The sequence below is a fragment of the Hemibagrus wyckioides genome, linkage group LG15 (genome assembly GCF_019097595.1).
Source record: "Hemibagrus wyckioides isolate EC202008001 linkage group LG15, SWU_Hwy_1.0, whole genome shotgun sequence".
NCBI classification, from domain to species: domain Eukaryota; kingdom Metazoa; phylum Chordata; class Actinopteri; order Siluriformes; family Bagridae; genus Hemibagrus; species Hemibagrus wyckioides.
The window spans coordinates 23561066-23583663 of NC_080724.1; the positions used below are offsets into that span (position 1 = coordinate 23561066).

Below are 22598 nucleotides of genomic sequence, written 5' to 3' on the forward strand. Positions count from 1 at the left end.
GTACAGTCACCTCGCTAGTCTGAGAGAACCTCGCTAGTACAGTCACCTCGCTAGTACAGTCACCTCGCTAGTCTGAGAGAACCTCGCTAGTACAGTCACCTCGCTAGTACAGTCACCTCGCTAGTCTGAGAGAACCTCGCTAGTACAGTCACCTCGCTAGTCTGAGAGAACCTTGCTAGTACAGTCACCTCGCTAGTCTGAGAGAACCTCGCTAGTACAGTCACCTCGCTAGTCTGAGAGAACCTCGCTAGTACAGTCACCTCACTAGTCTGAGAGAACCTTGCTAGTACAGTCACCTCGCTAGTCTGAGAGAACCTCGCTAGTACAGTCACCTCGCTAGTCTGAGAGAACCTTGCTAGTACAGTCACCTCGCTAGTCTGAGAGAACCTCGCTAGTACAGTCACCTCGCTAGTCTGAGAGAACCTCGCTAGTACAGTCACCTCGCTAGTCTGAGAGAACCTCGCTAGTACAGTCACCTCGCTAGTCTGAGAGAACCTCAGTAGTACAGTCACCTCGCTAGTCTGAGAGAACCTCGCTAGTACAGTCACCTCGCTAGTCTGAGAGAACCTCGCTAGTACAGTCACCTCGCTAGTCTGAGAGAACCTCAGTAGTACAGTCACCTCGCTAGTCTGAGAGAACCTCGCTAGTACAGTCACCTCGCTAGTCTGAGAGAACCTTGCTAGTACAGTCACCTCGCTAGTCTGAGAGAACCTCGCTAGTACAGTCACCTCGCTAGTCTGAGAGAACCTTGCTAGTACAGTCACCTCGCTAGACTGAGAGAACCTCAGTAGTACAGTCACCTCACTAGTCTGAGAGAACCTCAGTAGTACAGTCACCTCGCTAGTCTGAGAGAACCTCGCTAGTACAGTCACCTCGCTAGTCTGAGAGAACCTTGCTAGTACAGTCACCTCACTAGTCTGAGAGAACCTTGCTAGTACAGTCACCTCGCTAGTCTGAGAGAACCTCGCTAGTACAGTCACCTCGCTATTCTGAGAGAACCTCGCTAGTACAGTCACCTCGCTAGTCTGAGAGAACCTCAGTAGTACAGTCACCTCACTAGTCTGAGAGAACCTCGCTAGTACAGTCACCTCGCTATTCTGAGAGAACCTCAGTAGTACAGTCACCTCACTAGTCTGAGAGAACCTCGCTAGTACAGTCACCTCGCTATTCTGAGAGAACCTCAGTAGTACAGTCACCTCGCTAGTCTGAGAGAACCTTGCTAGTACAGTCACCTCGCTAGTCTGAGAGAACCTCGCTAGTACAGTCACCTCGCTAGTCTGAGAGAACCTCGCTAGTACAGTCACCTCGCTAGTCTGAGAGAACCTCGCTAGTACAGTCACCTCGCTAGTCTGAGAGAACCTTGCTAGTACAGTCACCTCGCTAGTCTGAGAGAACCTCGCTAGTACAGTCATCTCGCTATTCTGAGAGAACCTCAGTAGTACAGTCACCTCGCTAGTCTGAGAGAACCTCGCTAGTACAGTCACCTCACTAGTCTGAGAGAACCTCGCTAGTACAGTCACCTCACTAGTCTGAGAGAACCTTGCTAGTACAGTCACCTCGCTAGTCTGAGAGAACCTCAGTAGTACAGTCACCTCGCTAGTCTGAGAGAACCTCGCTAGTACAGTCACCTCACTAGTCTGAGAGAACCTCAGTAGTACAGTCACCTCGCTAGTCTGAGAGAACCTCGCTAGTACAGTCACCTCACTAGTCTGAGAGAACCTCGCTAGTACAGTCATCTCGCTATTCTGAGAGAACCTCAGTAGTACAGTCACCTCGCTAGTCTGAGAGAACCTCGCTAGTACAGTCACCTCGCTAGTCTGAGAGAACCTCGCTAGTACAGTCACCTCACTAGTCTGAGAGAACCTTGCTAGTACAGTCACCTCGCTAGTCTGAGAGAACCTCAGTAGTACAGTCACCTCGCTAGTCTGAGAGAACCTCGCTAGTACAGTCACCTCACTAGTCTGAGAGAACCTCGCTAGTACAGTCACCTCGCTATTCTGAGAGAACCTCGCTAGTACAGTCACCTCGCTAGTCTGAGAGAACCTTGCTAGTACAGTCACCTCGCTAGTCTGAGAGAACCTCGCTAGTACAGTCACCTCGCTAATCTGAGAGAACCTTGCTAGTACAGTCACCTCGCTAATCTGAGAGAACCTTGCTAGTACAGTCATCTCGCTAGTCTGAGAGAACTTTGCTCTTACAGTCACCTCGCTATTCTGAGAGAACCTCAGTAGTACAGTCACCTCGCTAGTCTGAGAGAACCTCAGTAGTACAGTCACCTCGCTAGTCTGAGAGAACCTTGCTAGTACAGTCACCTCACTAGTCTGAGAGAACCTTGCTAGTACAGTCACCTCGCTAGTCTGAGAGAACCTTGCTAGTACAGTCACCTCACTAGTCTGAGAGAACCTTGCTAGTACAGTCACCTCACTAGTCTGAGAGAACCTTGCTAGTACAGTCACCTCACTAGTCTGAGAGAACCTCGCTAGTACAGTCACCTCGCTATTCTGAGAGAACCTTGCTAGTACAGTCACCTCGCTAGTCTGAGAGAACCTCGCTAGTACAGTCACCTCGCTAGTCTGAGAGAACCTTGCTAGTACAGTCACCTCGCTAGTCTGAAAGAACCTCGCTAGTACAGTCATCTCGATAGTCTGAGAGAACCTTGCTAGTACAGTCACCTTGCTAGTCTGCGAGAACCTTGCTAGTCTGAGAGAACCTCACTAGTCTGAGAGAACCTTGATAGCCTGAGAGAACCTCGCTAGTCTGAGAGAATTCAATTCAATTCAGTTTATTTTGTATAGCGCCTTTTACAATGAACATTGTCTCAAAGCAGCTTTACAAAAGAAGAAAACAGAGAAAGGGGAGGGGAAAATGAAAAATAATAATAAAAAATAAAAAAAAAATTAAAAAAACTAATTAACTAGAAATAACAATAAATTACTAAATTCTATAATTAGACTATTTTATTTTATTTTATCCCTAATGAGCAAGCCTGTGGCAACGGTGGCAAGGAAAAACTCCCTGGGATGGAAAGGAAGAAACCTTGAGAGGAACCAGTCTCAGAAGGGAACCCATCCTCATTTGGGTGACACTAAAGAGTAAATAATGTAACTGTAGCTGATTAATGTCCTTTCTACAACAGCAATCAATGACCCATGAGGAACTATTAGGTCAGTGTAGTTTCTAAGGTCATTATAAACACTAGTTCTTTGCGGTCACAAGCTGACAGATGAAATGGCAGATCTGTGATGGTGTGAAAGTCCCCAAGTGTCTCTGTCCATGGCTGTCTCCTGGTCCACACAGATCCATCCACAGCATCAGTGGGCACCATCAAGCGGCGAGACTCCGACCAGGGGTAGGGCAGTGGTCAGACTGGAAACTGGCAAACACTGGGAGCTCAGGAGTGGGGTGTATAGCTAGACAGAGAAGGTAGAGAGAGAAAGAGAAAGATATTAAGTTTCTGATCATGTGATGCTTAAAGACAATGTAGATTATGTGTAAAGTGCAGGCAGGGACTCCGGCAAGACTAGCTATGACATCATAACTAAAAGGGAGAGCCAGAAGGTCACAGACATGAAGGCTTCCCGGGAAATAAAGCATCCGACCACTTCACAGTCAGTGACCCGAGCGACTTGTGAGGGTGGTTAGATGACAGCATCCAACACATCCCAGTCACCAAACACTCTATGACCATGAACCTTCCAGATCTGCTCCTTTACCTAAGAAAACTATACATTAAAAGCTCGACTAAACAAATGTGTCTTCAGCCTAGACTTAAACATTGAGACTGTGTCTGAATCCCCAACACTAATTGGAAGGCTGTTCCATAACTGTGGGGCTTTGAAAGAGAAAGCTCCGCCCCCTGCTGTAGCCTTTGCTACTTGAGGTACTACCAAGTAACCAGCACCCTTTGATCGGAGTAGGCGTGGCGGATCATGTGTCTAATGTCCTTTACACATTCTTCTAACTTAATAAGCTGGTGTCTCTCATCTGATTTAGCTGAGACATATAGCTGTGTGTCGTCGGCATAACAGTGGAAGCTAATACCATGTTTACGAATAATTGCACCAAGGGGTAACATATATAGGGAGAAAAGCAGTGGGCCTAAGACAGAACCTTGTGGAACACCGAACATAACCTTGGTATGCATGGAGAAGTCACCGTCTAGATCTACACACTGATAACGGTCAGTCAAATAAGACCTGAGCCAGGAGAGGGCTGTTCCTTTAACACCAACATGTTCTAGCCTATCAAGTAGAACAGTGTGGTCAATGGTGTCAAAAGCTGCACTAAGATCCAGTAACACCAGTAAGGAGACACAACCCTGATCAGAAGCCAGTAACAGGTCATTGACCACTTTAACCAGTGCTGTCTCTGTGCTATGATGAGGCCTAAATCCTAAATATGATACATTTCATAAATGTTATTTCTATGCAGGTCTGAACATAACTGCTGCGCTACAGCCTTTTCTAGGATCTTGGAGATAAAGGGCAGGTTTGATATCGGTCTATAGTTAGACAGCTGACAGGGGTCGAGGTCCGGTTTTTTAATCAAGGGTTTGATAACTGCTAGCTTAAAATATTTAGGCACATAGCCAGTGCTTAGGGAAGAATTAATGATTTTTAGAAGGGGTTCAGTAGCTACTGGTAATATCTGTTTAAGGAAAGATGTGGGTAAAGGATCTAGGATGCAGGTAGAAGATTTTGAAGAAGATTTCTGTGAAATTAGATCAGGCTCTTGAAGTGGAGTGAAGCACTCTAAGCTCTGATCAGAAATAGTTATATTATCTAAAGGATTATCTATCAAATAATATGGTTTTAAAATTAATAGTCTGAATTTTTTTGCCTGATATTATCAATTTTTTCATTGAAAAAATTCATGAAGTCATTGCTGCTAAATGTAGATGGTGTGCGCTTTTCTACAGTGGTTTTACTCCTAGTTAGTTTTGCTACAGTGCTAAATAAAAATTTTGGATTGTTTTTGTTATCTTCGATTAGGGCAGAGAGATACGCTGATCTAGCAGCACTAAGAGAATTTTTGTATCTCAGAAGGCTTTCCTTCCACGCAATCTGGAATACTGCTAATTTAGTTTGACGCCATTTACGTTCTAGTTTCCTAGCTGATTGTTTTAAAGCTTGTGTGTGGTCGTTGTACCAGGGTGCTAGTTTCTTGTCTTTAATTTTTTTCCTTTTAAGTGGAGCTACAGTGTCTAGGGTGTTCCGAAACATTGACTCCAGGTAATCAGTCGCCTGGTCAAGTTCTGTAGGGTCAGACGCCACACCAATCATGTGTGATAATTCTGGGAGACTATCGGTAAATCTCTGTGCAGTAGCAGACGTAAATATACGCTTCATACGGTAATGCGGCAAGTTGCGCATCTCGTGTCTAAGACGCATTCTAAATGAAACTAGATCATGATCTGAGAGCTTCCGACTGTGGAAGAGTGACTCTGTTTTCTATATTTAATCCGAATGTAAAAATGAGATCCAGAGTGTGACCTCCATTATGAGTGGGTCCTATTACATTTTGATTAACACCTAATGAATCTAAGATGGACACAACTGCTGTTCTCAGAGGGTCTTCTGGCTTATCAAAAGGAATGTTGAAGTCTCCTACTATTAATGCTTTGTCTAAAGAAACAACAAGGTTTGAAGTAAAATCTCCAAGTTCACTGAGGAATTCAGAGTATGGCCCTGGGGGTCTGTAAATAACAATTAGTGGAATTGACTCTGTGAACTTATTAGTACTTGCATACGTTAGGTTAGTATAAAGAACTTCGAATGTGTTGAACTGATGTCTGGGTTTTTGTGTGGCGCTTAGCTTATTATCATGAATAACTGCGACACCTCCTCCCCTGCCTGTTAGACGCGGTTGATGTATATAGCTGTAGCCAGGCGGACAAGCTTCATTTAATGCTACATACTCGTTTTGTTTAATCCATGTTTCTGTTAAACAAAGAACACTGAACTCCTGATCAGTAATCAGTTCATTAATTATAAGTGTTTTAGTTGACAGAGATCTTATATTTAACAGTCCTAGCTTCAGATCAAAGGTGCAGGCTGTGCATTCACTATCATCTAGTTTTATGTTAATCAGGTTACTAAAACAAATTTTCTGATTGTTAAAACATTTTCGTTTGGTTCGGGGAACAGACACAGTCTCAATGTTATGAACCCTGAGTGACGACTCTTTGCAGCCAGCAGACGGTTGGATTAACCTGCTTGTCTGCTCCCTGGCCCTGGATTGTCACCGATTAACTAGATCTGCTCTAAGACTATGTGCTATGCTGCAAGAAATGAGAGCAGCACCCTCCCGAGTGGGATGGACACCGTCCCGTCCTAACAGGCCAGCCTTGCCCTCAAAAGAGCTCCAGTTGTCTATGAAGCCCACATTGTTTTCGGAGCACCACCTGGACATCCAGCAGTTCAGTGACCATAACCTGCTGTAAGCTACATCGCCACGCCGCATTGGGATGGGGCCAGAGCATACTACAGCATCGGACATCGCCTTCGCTAATTTACACCTTGAACCTTGATAGCCTGAGAGAACCTTGCTAGTCTAAGAGAACCTTGATAGCCTGAGAGAACCTGGCTACATTAATCTGATCTGAGAAGGAAGTCGAGTGTGTAACATGTGAAGAATCACACACCTGATCCTCACACTGATTATTGTTTGGCTCGTTAGCTTTAAAAGTGATAAATATCTTCTACTGTTTAAATTTAACTTAAAAATAAAAAGCAGCCCAGGCCACGCCCACCTGAGACGGCGTGAGACTGACGATGAGACTTTGAGGCAGGTGTGAGTGTAGACGTGTATAGATACGTGAAGGTGTGAGTTATGGTTTATTCTGATCTCTACAGGTGGAGCAGCTCACAGACGAGCAGAAAAATGGTGAGTAGGACACAAACTTCTCAAACACCAGTGACTCAAGGAGGCAGTGACTCAGAGTCAATGAGCGAGTCTTCATTAGTTTATTCCAGTAAAGTGTTGAAGGGGGGTGAATACTTATGCACAGGGCGTGGTCCATCTCAGACTTTGCGGTTGTTGCAGAATTCCGTGCCGCATTCGACATCTTCGTTCAGGACGCAGAGGACGGCTGCATCAGCACCAAGGAACTGGGCAAGGTGATGAGGATGCTGGGACAGAACCCCACACCTGAGGAGCTGCACGAGATGATCGACGAGGTGGACGAGGATGGTAAACACACACACACACACACACATTTAAATTAATACACACACACACACAAATACACACATTTAAATTAATACACACACACACACACACACATTTAAACTAACACACACACACACAAACACACATTTAAACTAATACACACACACATTTAAATTAATACACACACACACACAAACACACACATTTAAATTAATACACACACACATTTAAATTAATACACACACACACACAAACACACACATTTAAATAAATACACACACACACACAAACACACATTTAAATTAATACACACACACAAACACACACATTTAAACTAATACACACACACACATTTAAATTAATACACACACACACACACATTTAAATTAATACACACACACACAAACACACACATTTAAATTAATACACACGCATTTAAATTAATACACACACACACACAAACACACACATTTAAATTAATACACACACACATTTAAACTAATACACACACACACACACACATTTAAATTAATACACATACACACACACACAAACACATTTAAACTAATACACACACACATTTAAATGAATACACACACACACACACAAACACATTTAAACTAATACACACACACATTTAAATTAATACACACACACACAAACACACATTTAAATTAATACACACACACACAAACACACACATTTAAACTAATACACACACACACATTTAAATTAATACACACACACACACAAACACACACATTTAAATTAATACACACACACACAAACACACACATTTAAATTAATACACACACACATTTAAACTAATACACACACACACATTTAAATTAATACACATACACACACACAAACACACACATTTAAATTAATACACACACACACAAACACACACATTTAAATTAATACACACACACACAAACACACACATTTAAACTAATACACACACACACATTTAAATTAATACACACACACACACACACAAACACACACATTTAAATTAATACACACACACACAAACACACACATTTAAACTAATACACACACACACATTTAAATTAATACACACACACACACATTTAAATTAATACACACACACAAACACACACATTTAAATTAATACACACACAAACACATTTAAATTAATACACACACACACACACACACAAACACACACATTTAAATTAATACACACACACACACATTTAAATTAATACACACACACACACAAACACACACATTTAAATTAATACACACACACACACATTTAAATGAATACACATACACACACACAAACACATTTAAACTAATACACACACACATTTAAATTAATACACACACACACAAACACACACATTTAAATTAATACACACACACACAAACACACACATTTAAATTAATACACACACACACACATTTAAATTAATACACACACACACATTTAAATTAATACACACACACACATTTAAATTAATACACACACACACACACAAACACACACATTTAAATTAATACACACACACACACATTTAAATTAATACACACACACACACATTTAAATTAATACACACACACACATTTAAATTAATACACACACACACATTTAAATTAATACACACACACACACACACACACACAAACACACACATTTAAATTAATACACACACACACACATTTAAATTAATACACATACACACACACAAACACATTTAAACTAATACACACACACATTTAAATTAATACACACACACACAAACACACACATTTAAACTAATACACACACACCCATTTAAATTAATACACACACACACACAAACACACACATTTAAATTAATACACACACACACACATTTAAATTAATACACATACACACACACAAACACATTTAAACTAATACACACACACATTTAAATTAATACACACACACACAAACACACGCATTTAAACTAATACACACACACACATTTAAATTAATACACACACACACACACACAAACACACACATTTAAATTAATACACACACACACAAACACACACATTTAAACTAATACACACACACATTTAAATTAATACACACACACACAAACACACACATTTAAATTAATACACACACACATTTAAACTAATACACACACACACACACATTTAAATTAATACACATACACACACACACAAACACACACATTTAAACTAATACACACACACACATTTAAATTAATACACACACACACACACACAAACACACACATTTAAATTAATACACACACACACACATTTAAATTAATACACATACACACACACAAACACACACATTTAAACTAATACACACACACACACACACATTTAAATTAATACACACACACACACAAACACACACATTTAAATTAATACACACACACACAAACACACACATTTAAATTAATACACACACACAAACACACACATTTAAATTAATACACAAACACATTTAAACTAATACACACACACATTTAAATTAATACACACACACACACAAACACACACATTTAAATTAATACACACACACATTTAAATTAATACACACACACACACACAAACACACACATTTAAATTAATACACACACACACAAACACACACATTTAAACTAATACACACACACATTTAAATTAATACACACACACACACACAAACACACACATTTAAATTAATACACACACACAAACACACACATTTAAACTAATACACACACACACATTTAAACTAATACACACACACACATTTAAATTAATACACACACACACACACACAAACACACACATTTGAATTAATACACACACACATTTAAACTAATACACACACACACATTTAAATTAATACACATACACACACACACAAACACATTTAAACTAATACACACACACATTTAAATTAATACACACACACACACAAACACACACATTTAAACTAATACACACACACACATTTAAATTAATACACATACACACACAAACACACACATTTAAAATAATACACACACACACATACACACACATTTAAATTAATACACACACATTTAAACTAATACACACACACACAAACACACACATTTAAATTAATACACAAACACATTTAAACTAATACACACACACATTTAAATTAATACACACACACACAAACACACACATTTAAACTAATACACACACACATTTAAATTAATACACACACACAAACACACACATTTAAATTAATACACACACACAAACACACACATTTAAATTAATACACAAACACATTTAAACTAATACACACACACATTTAAATTAATACACACACACAAACACACACATTTAAACTAATACACACACACATTTAAATTAATACACACACACACACAAACACACACATTTAAATTAATACACACACACACACAAACACACACATTTAAATTAATACACACACACATTTAAACTAATACACACACACACATTTAAATTAATACACATACACACACACAAACACATTTAAACTAATACACACACACATTTAAATTAATATACACACACAAACACACACACACAAACACACACAAACACATTTAAACTAGTACACACACACATTTAAATTAATACACACATACACACACACACAAACAAACACACACACAAACACATTTAAACTAATACACACACACACTCTCTCTCTCTCTCTCACACACACAAACACACACACACACACATTTAAACTAATACACACACACACACAAACACACACATTTAAACTAATACACACACACACACACACAAACACACACATTTAAATTAATACACACACACACACAAACACACACATTTAAACTAATACACACACACACACACACACTCACACACACACACAGTAAAGTACTGGTGTTTAATTCACTGAAACTGGAGTAATGTATAAACAGTGTGGCAGTGAGAATTGAGTTTAAATACAGGTGTTTTTGTAGAGGCATGAGATCAGAGCTGAGTGTCTGATGTGTCTGATGTGTCTGATGTGTCTGATGTGTGTGATGTGTCTGATGTGTCTGATGTGTCTGATGTGTGTGATGTGGGTGATGTGTCTGATGTATCTGATGTGTCTGATGTGTGTGATGTGTCTGATGTATCTGATGTGTCTCATGTGTCGGATGTGTGTGATATGTCTGGTGTGTCTGATGTGTGTGATATGTCTGATGTGTCTGATGTGTCTGATGTGTGTGATGTGTCTGGTGTGTCTGATGTGTCTGATGTGTCTGATGTGTGTGATGTGTGTGATATGTCTGATGTATCTGATGTGTCTGATGTGTCTGATGTGTGTGATGTGTCTGATGTGTCTGATGTGTGTGATGTGTCTGATGTGTCTGATGTGTCTGATGTGTGTGATATGTGTGATGTGTCTGATATGTCTGATGTGTCTGATGTGTGTGATATGTCTGATGTGTCTGATGTGTCTGATATGTCTGATGTGTGTGATATGTCTGATGTATCTGATGTGTCTGATGTGTCTGATATGTCTGATGTGTGTGATATGTCTGATGTATCTGATGTGTCTGATGTGTCTGATGTGTCTGATGTGTCTGATATGTCTGATGTGTCTGATATGTCTGATGTGTGTGATATGTCTGATGTATCTGATGTGTCTGATGTGTCTGATATGTCTGATGTGTGTGATATGTCTGATGTATCTGATGTGTCTGATGTGTCTGATGTGTCTGATGTGTCTGATGTGTCTGATATGTCTGATGTGTCTGATATGTCTGATGTATCTGATGTGTCTGATGTGTCTGATATGTCTGATGTGTCTGATGTGTCTGATATGTCAGATGTGTGTGATATGTCTGATGTATCTGATGTGTCTGATGTGTCTGATATGTCTGGTGTGTCTGATGTGTGTGATATGTCTGATGTGTCTGATGTGTCTGATGTGTGTGATATGTCTGATGTGTGTGATATGTCTGATGTGTCTGATATGTCTGATGTGTGTGATATGTCTGATGTGTCTGATGTGTCTGATATGTCTGATGTGTGTGATATGTCTGATGTGTGTGATATGTCTGATGTGTGTGATATGTCTGATGTGTCTGATATGTCTGATGTGTGTGATATGTCTGATGTGTCTGATATGTCTGATGTGTGTGATATGTCTGATGTGTGTGATATGTCTGATGTATCTGATGTGTGTGATATGTCTGATGTGTGTGATATGTCTGATGTGTGTGATATGTCTGATGTGTCTGATATGTCTGATGTGTCTGATATGTCTGATGTGTGTGATATGTCTGGTGTGTCTGATGTGTGTGATGTGTCTGATATGTCTGATGTGTGTGATATGTCTGATGTGTGTGACATGTCTGATGTGTGTGATATGTCTGATGTGTCTGATATGTCTGATATGTCTGATGTGTCTGATATGTCTGATGTCTGTGATATGTCTGGTGTGTCTGATGTGTGTGATATGTCTGATATGTGTGATATGTCTGATGTGTCTGATATGTCTGATGTGTGTGATATGTCTGATGTGTGTGATATGTCTGATGTGTCTGATATGTCTGATGTGTGTGATATGTCTGATATGTGTGACATGTCTGATGTGTGTGATATGTCTGATGTGTCTGATATGTCTGATATGTCTGATATGTCTGATGTGTCTGATATGTCTGATGTGTGTGATGTGTCTGATGTGTGTGATATGTCTGATGTGTCTGATGTGTCTGATGTGTCTGATGTGTGTGATATGTCTGATGTGTCTGATGTGTCTGATGTGTGTGATATGTCTGATATGTGTGATATGTCTGATGTGTCTGATATGTCTGATGTGTCTGATGTGTCTGATGTGTGTGATATGTCTGGTGTGTCTGATCTGTGTGATATGTCTGATGTGTGTGATATGTCTGATGTGTCTGATATGTCTGATGTGTCTGATATGTCTGATGTGTCTGATGTGTCTGATGTGTGTGATATGTGTGATGTGTCTGATATGTCTGATATGTCTGATGTGTCTGATGTGTCTGATATGTCTGATGTGTCTGATGTGTCTGATATGTCTGATATGTCTGATGTGTCTGATGTGTGTGATATGTCTGGTGTGTCTGATATGTGTGATATGTCTGATGTGTGTGATATGTCTGATGTGTCTGATATGTCTGATGTGTGTGATATGTCTGATGTGTCTGATGTGTGTGATATGTCTGATGTGTGTGATATGTCTGATGTGTCTGATGTGTGTGATATGTCTGATGTGTCTGATATGTCTGATGTGTCTGATGTGTCTGATGTGTGTGATATGTCTGGTGTGTCTGATGTGTGTGATATGTCTGATATGTGTGATATGTCTGATGTGTCTGATGTGTGTGATATGTCTGATGTGTGTGATATGTCTGATGTGTGTGATATGTCTGATGTGTCTGATGTGTCTGATATGTCTGATGTGTGTGATATGTCTGATGTGTGTGATATGTCTGATGTGTGTGATATGTCTGATGTGTCTGATATGTCTGATGTGTGTGATATGTCTGATGTGTGTGATATGTCTGATGTGTGTGATATGTCTGATGTGTGTGATATGTCTGGTGTGTCTGATGTGTGTGATATGTCTGATGTGTGTGATATGTCTGATGTGTGTGATATGTCTGATGTGTCTGATATGTCTGATGTGTCTGATATGTCTGATGTGTGTGATATGTCTGGTGTGTCTGATGTGTGTGATGTGTCTGATATGTCTGATGTGTGTGATATGTCTGATGTGTGTGATATGTCTGATGTGTGTGATATGTCTGGTGTGTCTGATGTGTGTGATATGTCTGATGTGTGTGATATGTCTGATGTGTGTGATATGTCTGGTGTGTCTGATGTGTGTGATATGTCTGATATGTGTGATATGTCTGATGTGTCTGATATGTCTGATGTGTGTGATATGTCTGATGTGTGTGATATGTCTGATGTGTCTGATATGTCTGATGTGTGTGATATGTCTGATATGTGTGATATGTCTGATGTGTGTGATATGTCTGATGTGTCTGATATGTCTGATGTGTGTGATATGTCTGATGTGTGTGATATGTCTGATGTGTCTGATATGTCTGATGTGTGTGATATGTCTGATGTGTCTGATGTGTCTGATGTGTCTGATGTGTGTGATATGTCTGATGTGTCTGATGTGTCTGATGTGTGTGATATGTCTGATATGTGTGATATGTCTGATGTGTCTGATATGTCTGATGTGTCTGATGTGTCTGATGTGTGTGATATGTCTGGTGTGTCTGATCTGTGTGATATGTCTGATGTGTGTGATATGTCTGATGTGTCTGATATGTCTGATGTGTCTGATATGTCTGATGTGTCTGATGTGTCTGATGTGTGTGATATGTGTGATGTGTCTGATATGTCTGATATGTCTGATATGTCTGATGTGTCTGATGTGTCTGATATGTCTGATGTGTCTGATGTGTCTGATATGTCTGATATGTCTGATGTGTCTGATGTGTGTGATATGTCTGGTGTGTCTGATATGTGTGATATGTCTGATGTGTGTGATATGTCTGATGTGTCTGATATGTCTGATGTGTGTGATATGTCTGATGTGTCTGATGTGTGTGATATGTCTGATGTGTGTGATATGTCTGATGTGTCTGATGTGTGTGATATGTCTGATGTGTCTGATATGTCTGATGTGTCTGATATGTCTGATGTGTGTGATATGTCTGGTGTGTCTGATGTGTGTGATATGTCTGATATGTGTGATATGTCTGATGTGTCTGATGTGTGTGATATGTCTGATGTGTCTGATATGTGTGATATGTCTGATGTGTCTGATGTGTCTGATATGTCTGATGTGTGTGATATGTCTGATGTGTGTGATATGTCTGATGTATCTGATGTGTGTGATATGTCTGATGTGTGTGATATGTCTGGTGTGTCTGATGTGTGTGATGTGTCTGATATGTCTGATGTGTGTGATATGTCTGATGTGTGTGATATGTCTGATGTGTCTGATATGTCTGATGTGTGTGATATGTCTGATATGTGTGACATGTCTGATGTGTGTGATATGTCTGATGTGTCTGATATGTCTGATATGTCTGATGTGTCTGATATGTCTGATGTGTGTGATATGTCTGGTGTGTCTGATGTGTGTGATATGTCTGATATGTGTGATATGTCTGATGTGTGTGATATGTCTGATGTGTGTGATATGTCTGATGTGTGTGATATGTCTGATGTATCTGATGTGTGTGATATGTCTGACATGTCTGATGTGTCTGATATGTCTGATATGTCTGATGTGTCTGATATGTCTGATGTGTGTGATATGTCTGATGTGTCTGATGTGTCTGATGTGTCTGATATGTCTGATGTGTGTGATATGTCTGATGTGTTTGATATGTATGATATGTCTGATGTGTGTGATATGTCTGGTGTGTCTGATGTGTGTGATATGTCTGATGTATCTGATGTGTCTGATGTGTGTGATATGCCTGATGTGTGTGATATGTCTGATGTATCTGATGTGTCTGATGTGTGTGATATGTCTGATGTGTGTGATATGTCTGATGTGTGTGATATGTCTGATGTGTGTGATATGTCTGGTGTGTCTGATGTGTGTGATATGTCTGATGTGTGTGATATGTCTGATGTGTCTGATATGTCTGATGTGTGTGATATGTCTGGTGTGTCTGATAGGTGTGATATGTCTGATGTGTGTGATATGTCTGATGTGTCTGATGTGTGTGATATGTCTGGTGTGTCTGATAGGTGTGATATGTCTGATGTGTGTGATATGTCTGATGTGTCTGATATGTCTGATGTGTCTGATGTGTCTGATATGTCTGATATGTCTGATGTGTCTGATGTGTCTGATGTGTGTGATATGTCTGATATGTGTGATATGTCTGACGTGTCTGATGTGTGTGATATGTCTGGTGTGTCTGATATGTGTGATATGTCTGATGTGTGTGATATGTCTGATGTGTCTGATGTGTGTGATATGTCTGATGTGTCTGATGTGTGTGATATGTCTGATGTGTCTGATGTGTGTGATATGTCTGATGTGTCTGATAGGTGTGATATGTCTGATGTGTGTGATATGTCTGATGTGTCTGATGTGTGTGATATGTCTGGTGTGTCTGATGTGTGTGATATGTCTGATATGTGTGATATGTCTGACGTGTCTGATGTGTCTGATATGTCTGATATGTCTGATGTGTCTGATGTGTGTGATATGCCTGATATGTGTGATATGTCTGACGTGTCTGATGTGTGTGATATGTCTGATGTGTCTGATGTGTGTGATATGTCTGATATGTGTGATATGTCTGACGTGTCTGATGTGTCTGATATGTCTGATATGTCTGATGTGTCTGATGTGTGTGATATGCCTGATATGTGTGATATGTCTGACGTGTCTGATGTGTGTGATATGTCTGATGTGTGTGATATGTCTGATGTGTCTGATGTGTGTGATATGTCTGGTGTGTCTGATAGGTGTGATATGTCTGATGTGTCTGATATGTCTGATGTGTGTGATATGTCTGATATGTGTGATATGTCTGACGTGTCTGATGTGTGTGATATGTCTGATGTGTCTGATGTGTGTGATATGTCTGATGTGTGTGATATGTCTGATGTGTCTAATGTGTGTGATATGTCTGATATGTGTGATATGTCTGACGTGTCTGATGTGTCTGATATGTCTGATATGTCTGATGTGTCTGATATGTCTGATGTGTGTGATATGTCTGATATGTCTGATGTGTCTGATGTGTGTGATATGTCTGATGTGTGTGATATGTCTGATGTGTCTGATGTGTCTGATGTGTGTGATATGTCTGATGTGTCTGATATGTCTGATGTGTCTGATATGTCTGATGTATCTGATGTGTCTGATATGTCTGATGTGTCTGATGTGTCTGATGTGTGTGATATGTCTGATGTGTCTGATGTGTGTGATATGTCTGATGTGTCTGATATGTCTGATGTGTCTGATGTGTGTGATATGTCTGATGTGTCTGATGTGTGTGATATGTCTGATGTGTCTGATGTGTGTGATATGTCTGATGTGTGTGATATGTCTGATGTGTCTGATATGTCTGATGTGTCTGATATGTCTGATGTGTGTGATATGTCTGATGTGTCTGATGTGTGTGATATGTCTGATGTGTGTGATATGTCTGATGTGTCTGATGTGTGTGATATGTCTGATGTGTCTGATGTGTGTGATATGTCTGATGTGTGTGATATGTCTGATGTGTCTGATGTGTGTGATATGTCTGATGTGTCTGATGTGTCTGATGTGTGTGATATGTCTGATGTGTGTGATATGTCTGATGTGTCTGATGTGTGTGATATGTCTGATGTGTGTGATATGTCTGATGTGTGTGATATGTCTGGTGTGTCTGATATGTCTGATGTGTCTGATGTGTGTGATATGTCTGATATGTGTGATATGTCTGACGTGTCTGATGTGTGTGATATGTCTGATGTGTGTGATATGTCTGATGTGTCTGATGTGTGTGATATGTCTGATATGTGTGATATGTCTGACGTGTCTGATGTGTGTGATATGTCTGATGTGTGTGATATGTCTGATGTGTCTGATGTGTGTGATATGTCTGATGTGTCTGATGTGTGTGATATGTCTGATGTGTCTGATGTGTGTGATATGTCTGGTGTGTCTGATGTGTCTGATATGTCTGATGTGTGTGATATGTCTGATGTGTCTGATGTGTGTGATATGTCTGATGTGTCTGATGTGTGTGATATGTCTGATGTGTCTGATGTGTGTGATATGTCTGATGTGTCTGATATGTCTGATGTGTGTGATATGTCTGATGTGTCTGATGTGTGTGATATGTCTGATGTGTCTGATGTGTGTGATATGTCTGATGTGTCTGATGTGTGTGATATGTCTGATGTGTGTGATATGTCTGATGTGTCTGATGTGTGTGATATGTCTGATGTGTCTGATGTGTGTGATATGTCTGATGTGTCTGATGTGTGTGATATGTCTGATGTGTCTGATGTGTGTGATATGTCTGATGTGTCTGATGTGTGTGATATGTCTGATGTGTCTGATGTGTGTGATATGTCTGATGTGTCTGATATGTCTGATGTGTGTGATATGTCTGATGTGTCTGATGTGTGTGATATGTCTGATGTGTCTGATTTGTGTGATATGTCTGATGTGTCTGATGTGTGTGATATGTCTGATGTGTGTGATATGTCTGATGTGTGTGATATGTCTGATGTGTCTGATGTGTGTGATATGTCTGGTGTGTCTGATGTGTGTGATATGTCTGATGTGTGTGATATGTCTGATGTGTCTGATGTGTGTGATATGTCTGATGTGTCTGATGTGTCTGATGTGTCTGATATGTCTGATGTGTCTGATGTGTGTGATATGTCTGATGTGTCTGATATGTCTGATGTGTGTGATATGTCTGATGTGTCTGATATGTATGATGTGTCTGATGTGTGTGATATGTCTGGTGTGTCTGATGTGTGTGATATGTCTGATGTGTCTGATGTGTGTGATATGTCTGATATGTCTGATATGTGTGATATGTCTGATGTGTGTGATATGTCTGATATGTCTGATGTGTCTGATGTGTCTGATGGGTCTGATGTGTGTGATATGTCTGATGTGTCTGATATGTCTGATGTGTGTGATATGTCTGATGTGTCTGATGTGTGTGATATGTCTGATGTGTCTGATGTGTGTGATGTGTCTGATGTGTGTGATATGTCTGATGTGTGTGATATGTCTGATGTGTCTGATGTGTGTGATATGTCTGATGTGTCTGATGTGTGTGATATGTCTGATGTGTGTGATATGTCTGATGTGTCTGATGTGTGTGATGTGTCTGATGTGTGTGATATGTCTGGTGTGTCTGATGTGTGTGATATGTCTGATGTGTCTGATATGTATGATGTGTCTGATGTGTGTGATATGTCTGGTGTGTCTGATGTGTGTGATATGTCTGATGTGTCTGATATGTCTGATGTGTGTGATATGTCTGATGTGTCTGATGTGTGTGATATGTCTGATGTGTGTGATATGTCTGTGTGTGATATGTCTGATATGTCTGATGTGTCTGATGTGTGTGATATGTCTGATGTGTCTGATGTGTCTGATATGTCTGATGTGTGTGATATGTCTGATGTGTCTGATGTGTCTGATATGTCTGATGTGTGTGATATGTCTGGTGTGTCTGATGTGTGTGATGTGTCTGATGTGTGTGATATGTCTGATGTGTCTGATATGTCTGATGTGTGTGATATGTCTGATGTGTCTGATGTGTGTTTTATGTCTGATGTGTCTGATGTGTGTGATATGTCTGGTGTGTCTGATGTGTGTGATGTGTCTGATGTGTGTGATATGTCTGATGTGTGTGATATGTCTGGTGTGTCTGATGTGTGTGATATGTCTGATGTATCTGATGTGTCTGATGTGTGTGATATGTCTGATGTGTGTGATATGTCTGATGTATCTGATGTGTCTGATGTGTGTGATATGTCTGATGTGTGTGATATGTCTGATGTATCTGATGTGTCTGATGTGTGTGATATGTCTGATGTATCTGATGTTTCTGATGTGTGTGATATGTCTGGTATGTCTGATGTGTGTGATATGTCTGATGTGTGTGATATGTCTGATGTATCTGATGTGTCTGGTGTGTCTGATGTATCTGATGTGTCTGGTGTGTCTGATGTGTATGATGTGTCTGATGTGTGTGATATGTCTGATGTGTGTGATATGTTTGATGTGTCTGATATGTATGATGTGTCTGATGTGTGTGATATGTCTGATGTATCTGATATGTCTGATGTGTGATATGTTTGATGTGTCTGATGTGTGTGATATGTCTGATGTATCTGATGTGTGTGATATGTCTGATGTATCTGATATGTCTGATGTGTCTGATATGTGTGATGTGTATGATGTGTCTGATGTGTGTGATATGTCTGATGTATCTGATGTGTTTGATGTGTGTGATATGTCTGATGTATCTGATGTGTGTGATATGTCTGATGTGTCTGATTAACACTCCTCTATCCTCAGGCAGTGGGACGGTGGATTTTGAGGAGTTCCTGGTGATGATGGTGAGATGTATGAGAGACGACAGTAAAGGGAAGTCAGAGGAGGAGCTGGCTGAACTCTTCCGCATGTTCGACAGGTTGGACTGGACCGGGTCAGAGACTGATACAGGACCTCATCTAAACAGCTTTAACACTCACTGTGTGTGTGTGTGTGTGTGTGTGTGTGTGTGTATTATGTGCAGGAATGAGGATGGTTATATAGACCTGGAGGAGCTGAAGATGATGCTGGAGGAAACAGGAGAGAGCATCACTGAGGATGACATCGAGGAGCTGATGAACGACGGAGACAAGAACAACGACGGGAAAATCGACTATGACGGTAAGAGTGTGTGTGTGTGTGTGAGAGTCATTAACTCAACCCTCAATGACATCACAGATAAATTATTTGCATAAATGAAAATAGTGTATAAAATATAAAAGCACAATAATATGTGTAATCTGTTTATATTTATTTGTTTGTTTGTTTGTTTATTTCTTCCTTCCTCTGGGTTTCAGAGTTTATGGACTTCATGAAAGGTGTGGAATAGGAGCCTCTGGATTTCATCCTGCGTCACTCAAAAAAATCGAATCATGTGGCTTTTGTTCCTAGTGAAATTTCATGTCTGTAAATAAAATGATTGAATCCTCTGAGCGTGTGTGTGAGTGTGAAATGCTCTGTGTGCATTCACGTCAGTGTGTGTTCAGGTCAGTGTGTGTTCAGGTCAGTGTGTGTTCAGGTCAGTGTACTTGAACACACACTGTAAGGAGTCTCCAATGTCATTGCTGAGTTTTAGTGTGTGTGTGTGTGAAGAGAGAAAGAATAAAGAGAGACTGCTGAGGGGATAAGTGTTTATAGCTGATAGAGAGAAAGAATAAAGAGAGACTGCTGAGGGGACGAGTGTTTATAGCTGATAGAGAGAAAATAAAGAGAGACTGCTGAGGGGACGAGTGTTTATAGCTGATAGAGAGAGAGAATAAAGAGAGACTGCTGAGGGGATGAGTGTTCATAGCTGAAGAGAGATAGAATAAAGAGAGACTTCTGAGGGGATGAGTGTTTATAGCTGAAGAGACAGAGAATAAAGAGAGACTGCTGAGGGGATGAGTGTTTATAGCTGATAGAGAGAGAGAATAAAGAGAGACTGCTGAGGGGACGAGTGTTTATAGCTGATAGAGAGAGAGAATAAAGAGAGACTGCTGAGGGGATGAGTGCTTATAGCTGATAGGGAGAATAAAGAGAGACTGCTGAGGGGATGAGTGTTTATAGCTGATAGAGAGAGAGAATAAAGAGAGACTGCTGAGGGGATGAGTGTTTATAGCCAAAAAAGAGAGAGAATAAAGAGAGACTTTTGAAGGGGTGAGTGTTTATAGCTGATAGAGAGAGAGAATAAAGAGAGACTGCTGAGGGGACAAGTGTTTATAGCTGAAGAGAGAAAGAGAATAAAGAGAGACTGCTGAGGGGACAAGTGTTTATAGCTGAAGAGAGAGAGAATAAAGAGAGACTGCTGAGGGGATGAGTGTTTATAGCTGAAGAGAGAGAATAATGAGAGACTGCTAAGCGGACAAGTGTTTATAGCTGAAGAGAGAGAAGAAAGAGAGACTGCTGAGGGGATGAGTGTTTATAGCTGAAGAGACAGAGAATAAAGAGAGACTGCTGAGGGGATGAGTGTTTATAGCTGATAGAGAGAGAGAATAAAGAGAGACTGCTGAAGGGATGAGTGTTTATAGCTGAAGAGAGAGAGAATAAAGAGAGACTGCTGAGGGGATGAGTGTTTATAGCTGATAGAGAGAGAGAATAAAGAGAGAGACTGCTGAGGGGACGAGTGTTTATAGCTGAAGAGAGAGAATAAAGAGAGACTGCTAAGCGGACAAGTGTTTATAGCTGAAGAGAGTGAAGAAAGAGAGACTGCTGAGGGGATGAGTGTTTATAGCTGATAGAGAGAGAGAATAAAGAGAGACTGCTGAAGGGACGAGTGTTTATAACTGATAGAGAGAGAATAAAGAGAGACTGCTGAGGGGACAAGTGTTTATAGCTGAAGAGAGAGATAATAAAGAGAGACTGCTGAGGGGACAAGTGTTTATAGCTGAAGAGAGAGAGAATAAAGAGAGACTGCTGAGGGGATGAGTGTTTATAGCTGGAGAGAGAGAGAATAAAGAGAGACTGCTGAGGGGACGAGTGTTTATAGCTGATAGAGAGAGAGAATAAAGAGAGACTGCTGAGGGGACGAGTGTTTATAGCTGGAGAGAGAGAGAGTAACGAGAGACTGCTGAGGGGACGAGTGTTTATAGCTGGAGAGAGAGAGAATAAAGAGAGACTGCTGAGGGGATGAGTGTTTATAGCT

The 22598-nt window shown here is 40.2% G+C and overlaps 1 protein-coding gene across 1 annotated transcript in view; it reads left to right on the forward strand.

Moving 5' to 3' along the window:
• Positions 1-20911, forward strand: part of tnnc1a (troponin C type 1a (slow)) — a 24221-nt gene extending 3310 nt beyond the window's left edge. Inside the window, exons 2-6 of the mRNA XM_058409370.1 lie at positions 6855-6885; positions 7045-7191; positions 20243-20357; positions 20463-20599; positions 20776-20911. Of these exons, the coding sequence (XP_058265353.1) occupies positions 6855-6885; positions 7045-7191; positions 20243-20357; positions 20463-20599; positions 20776-20807 (462 nt within the window). The 3' untranslated portion in view covers positions 20808-20911. The remainder of the gene's footprint in view (positions 1-6854; positions 6886-7044; positions 7192-20242; positions 20358-20462; positions 20600-20775) is intronic.
• Positions 20912-22598: the final 1687 nt, after the last annotated feature.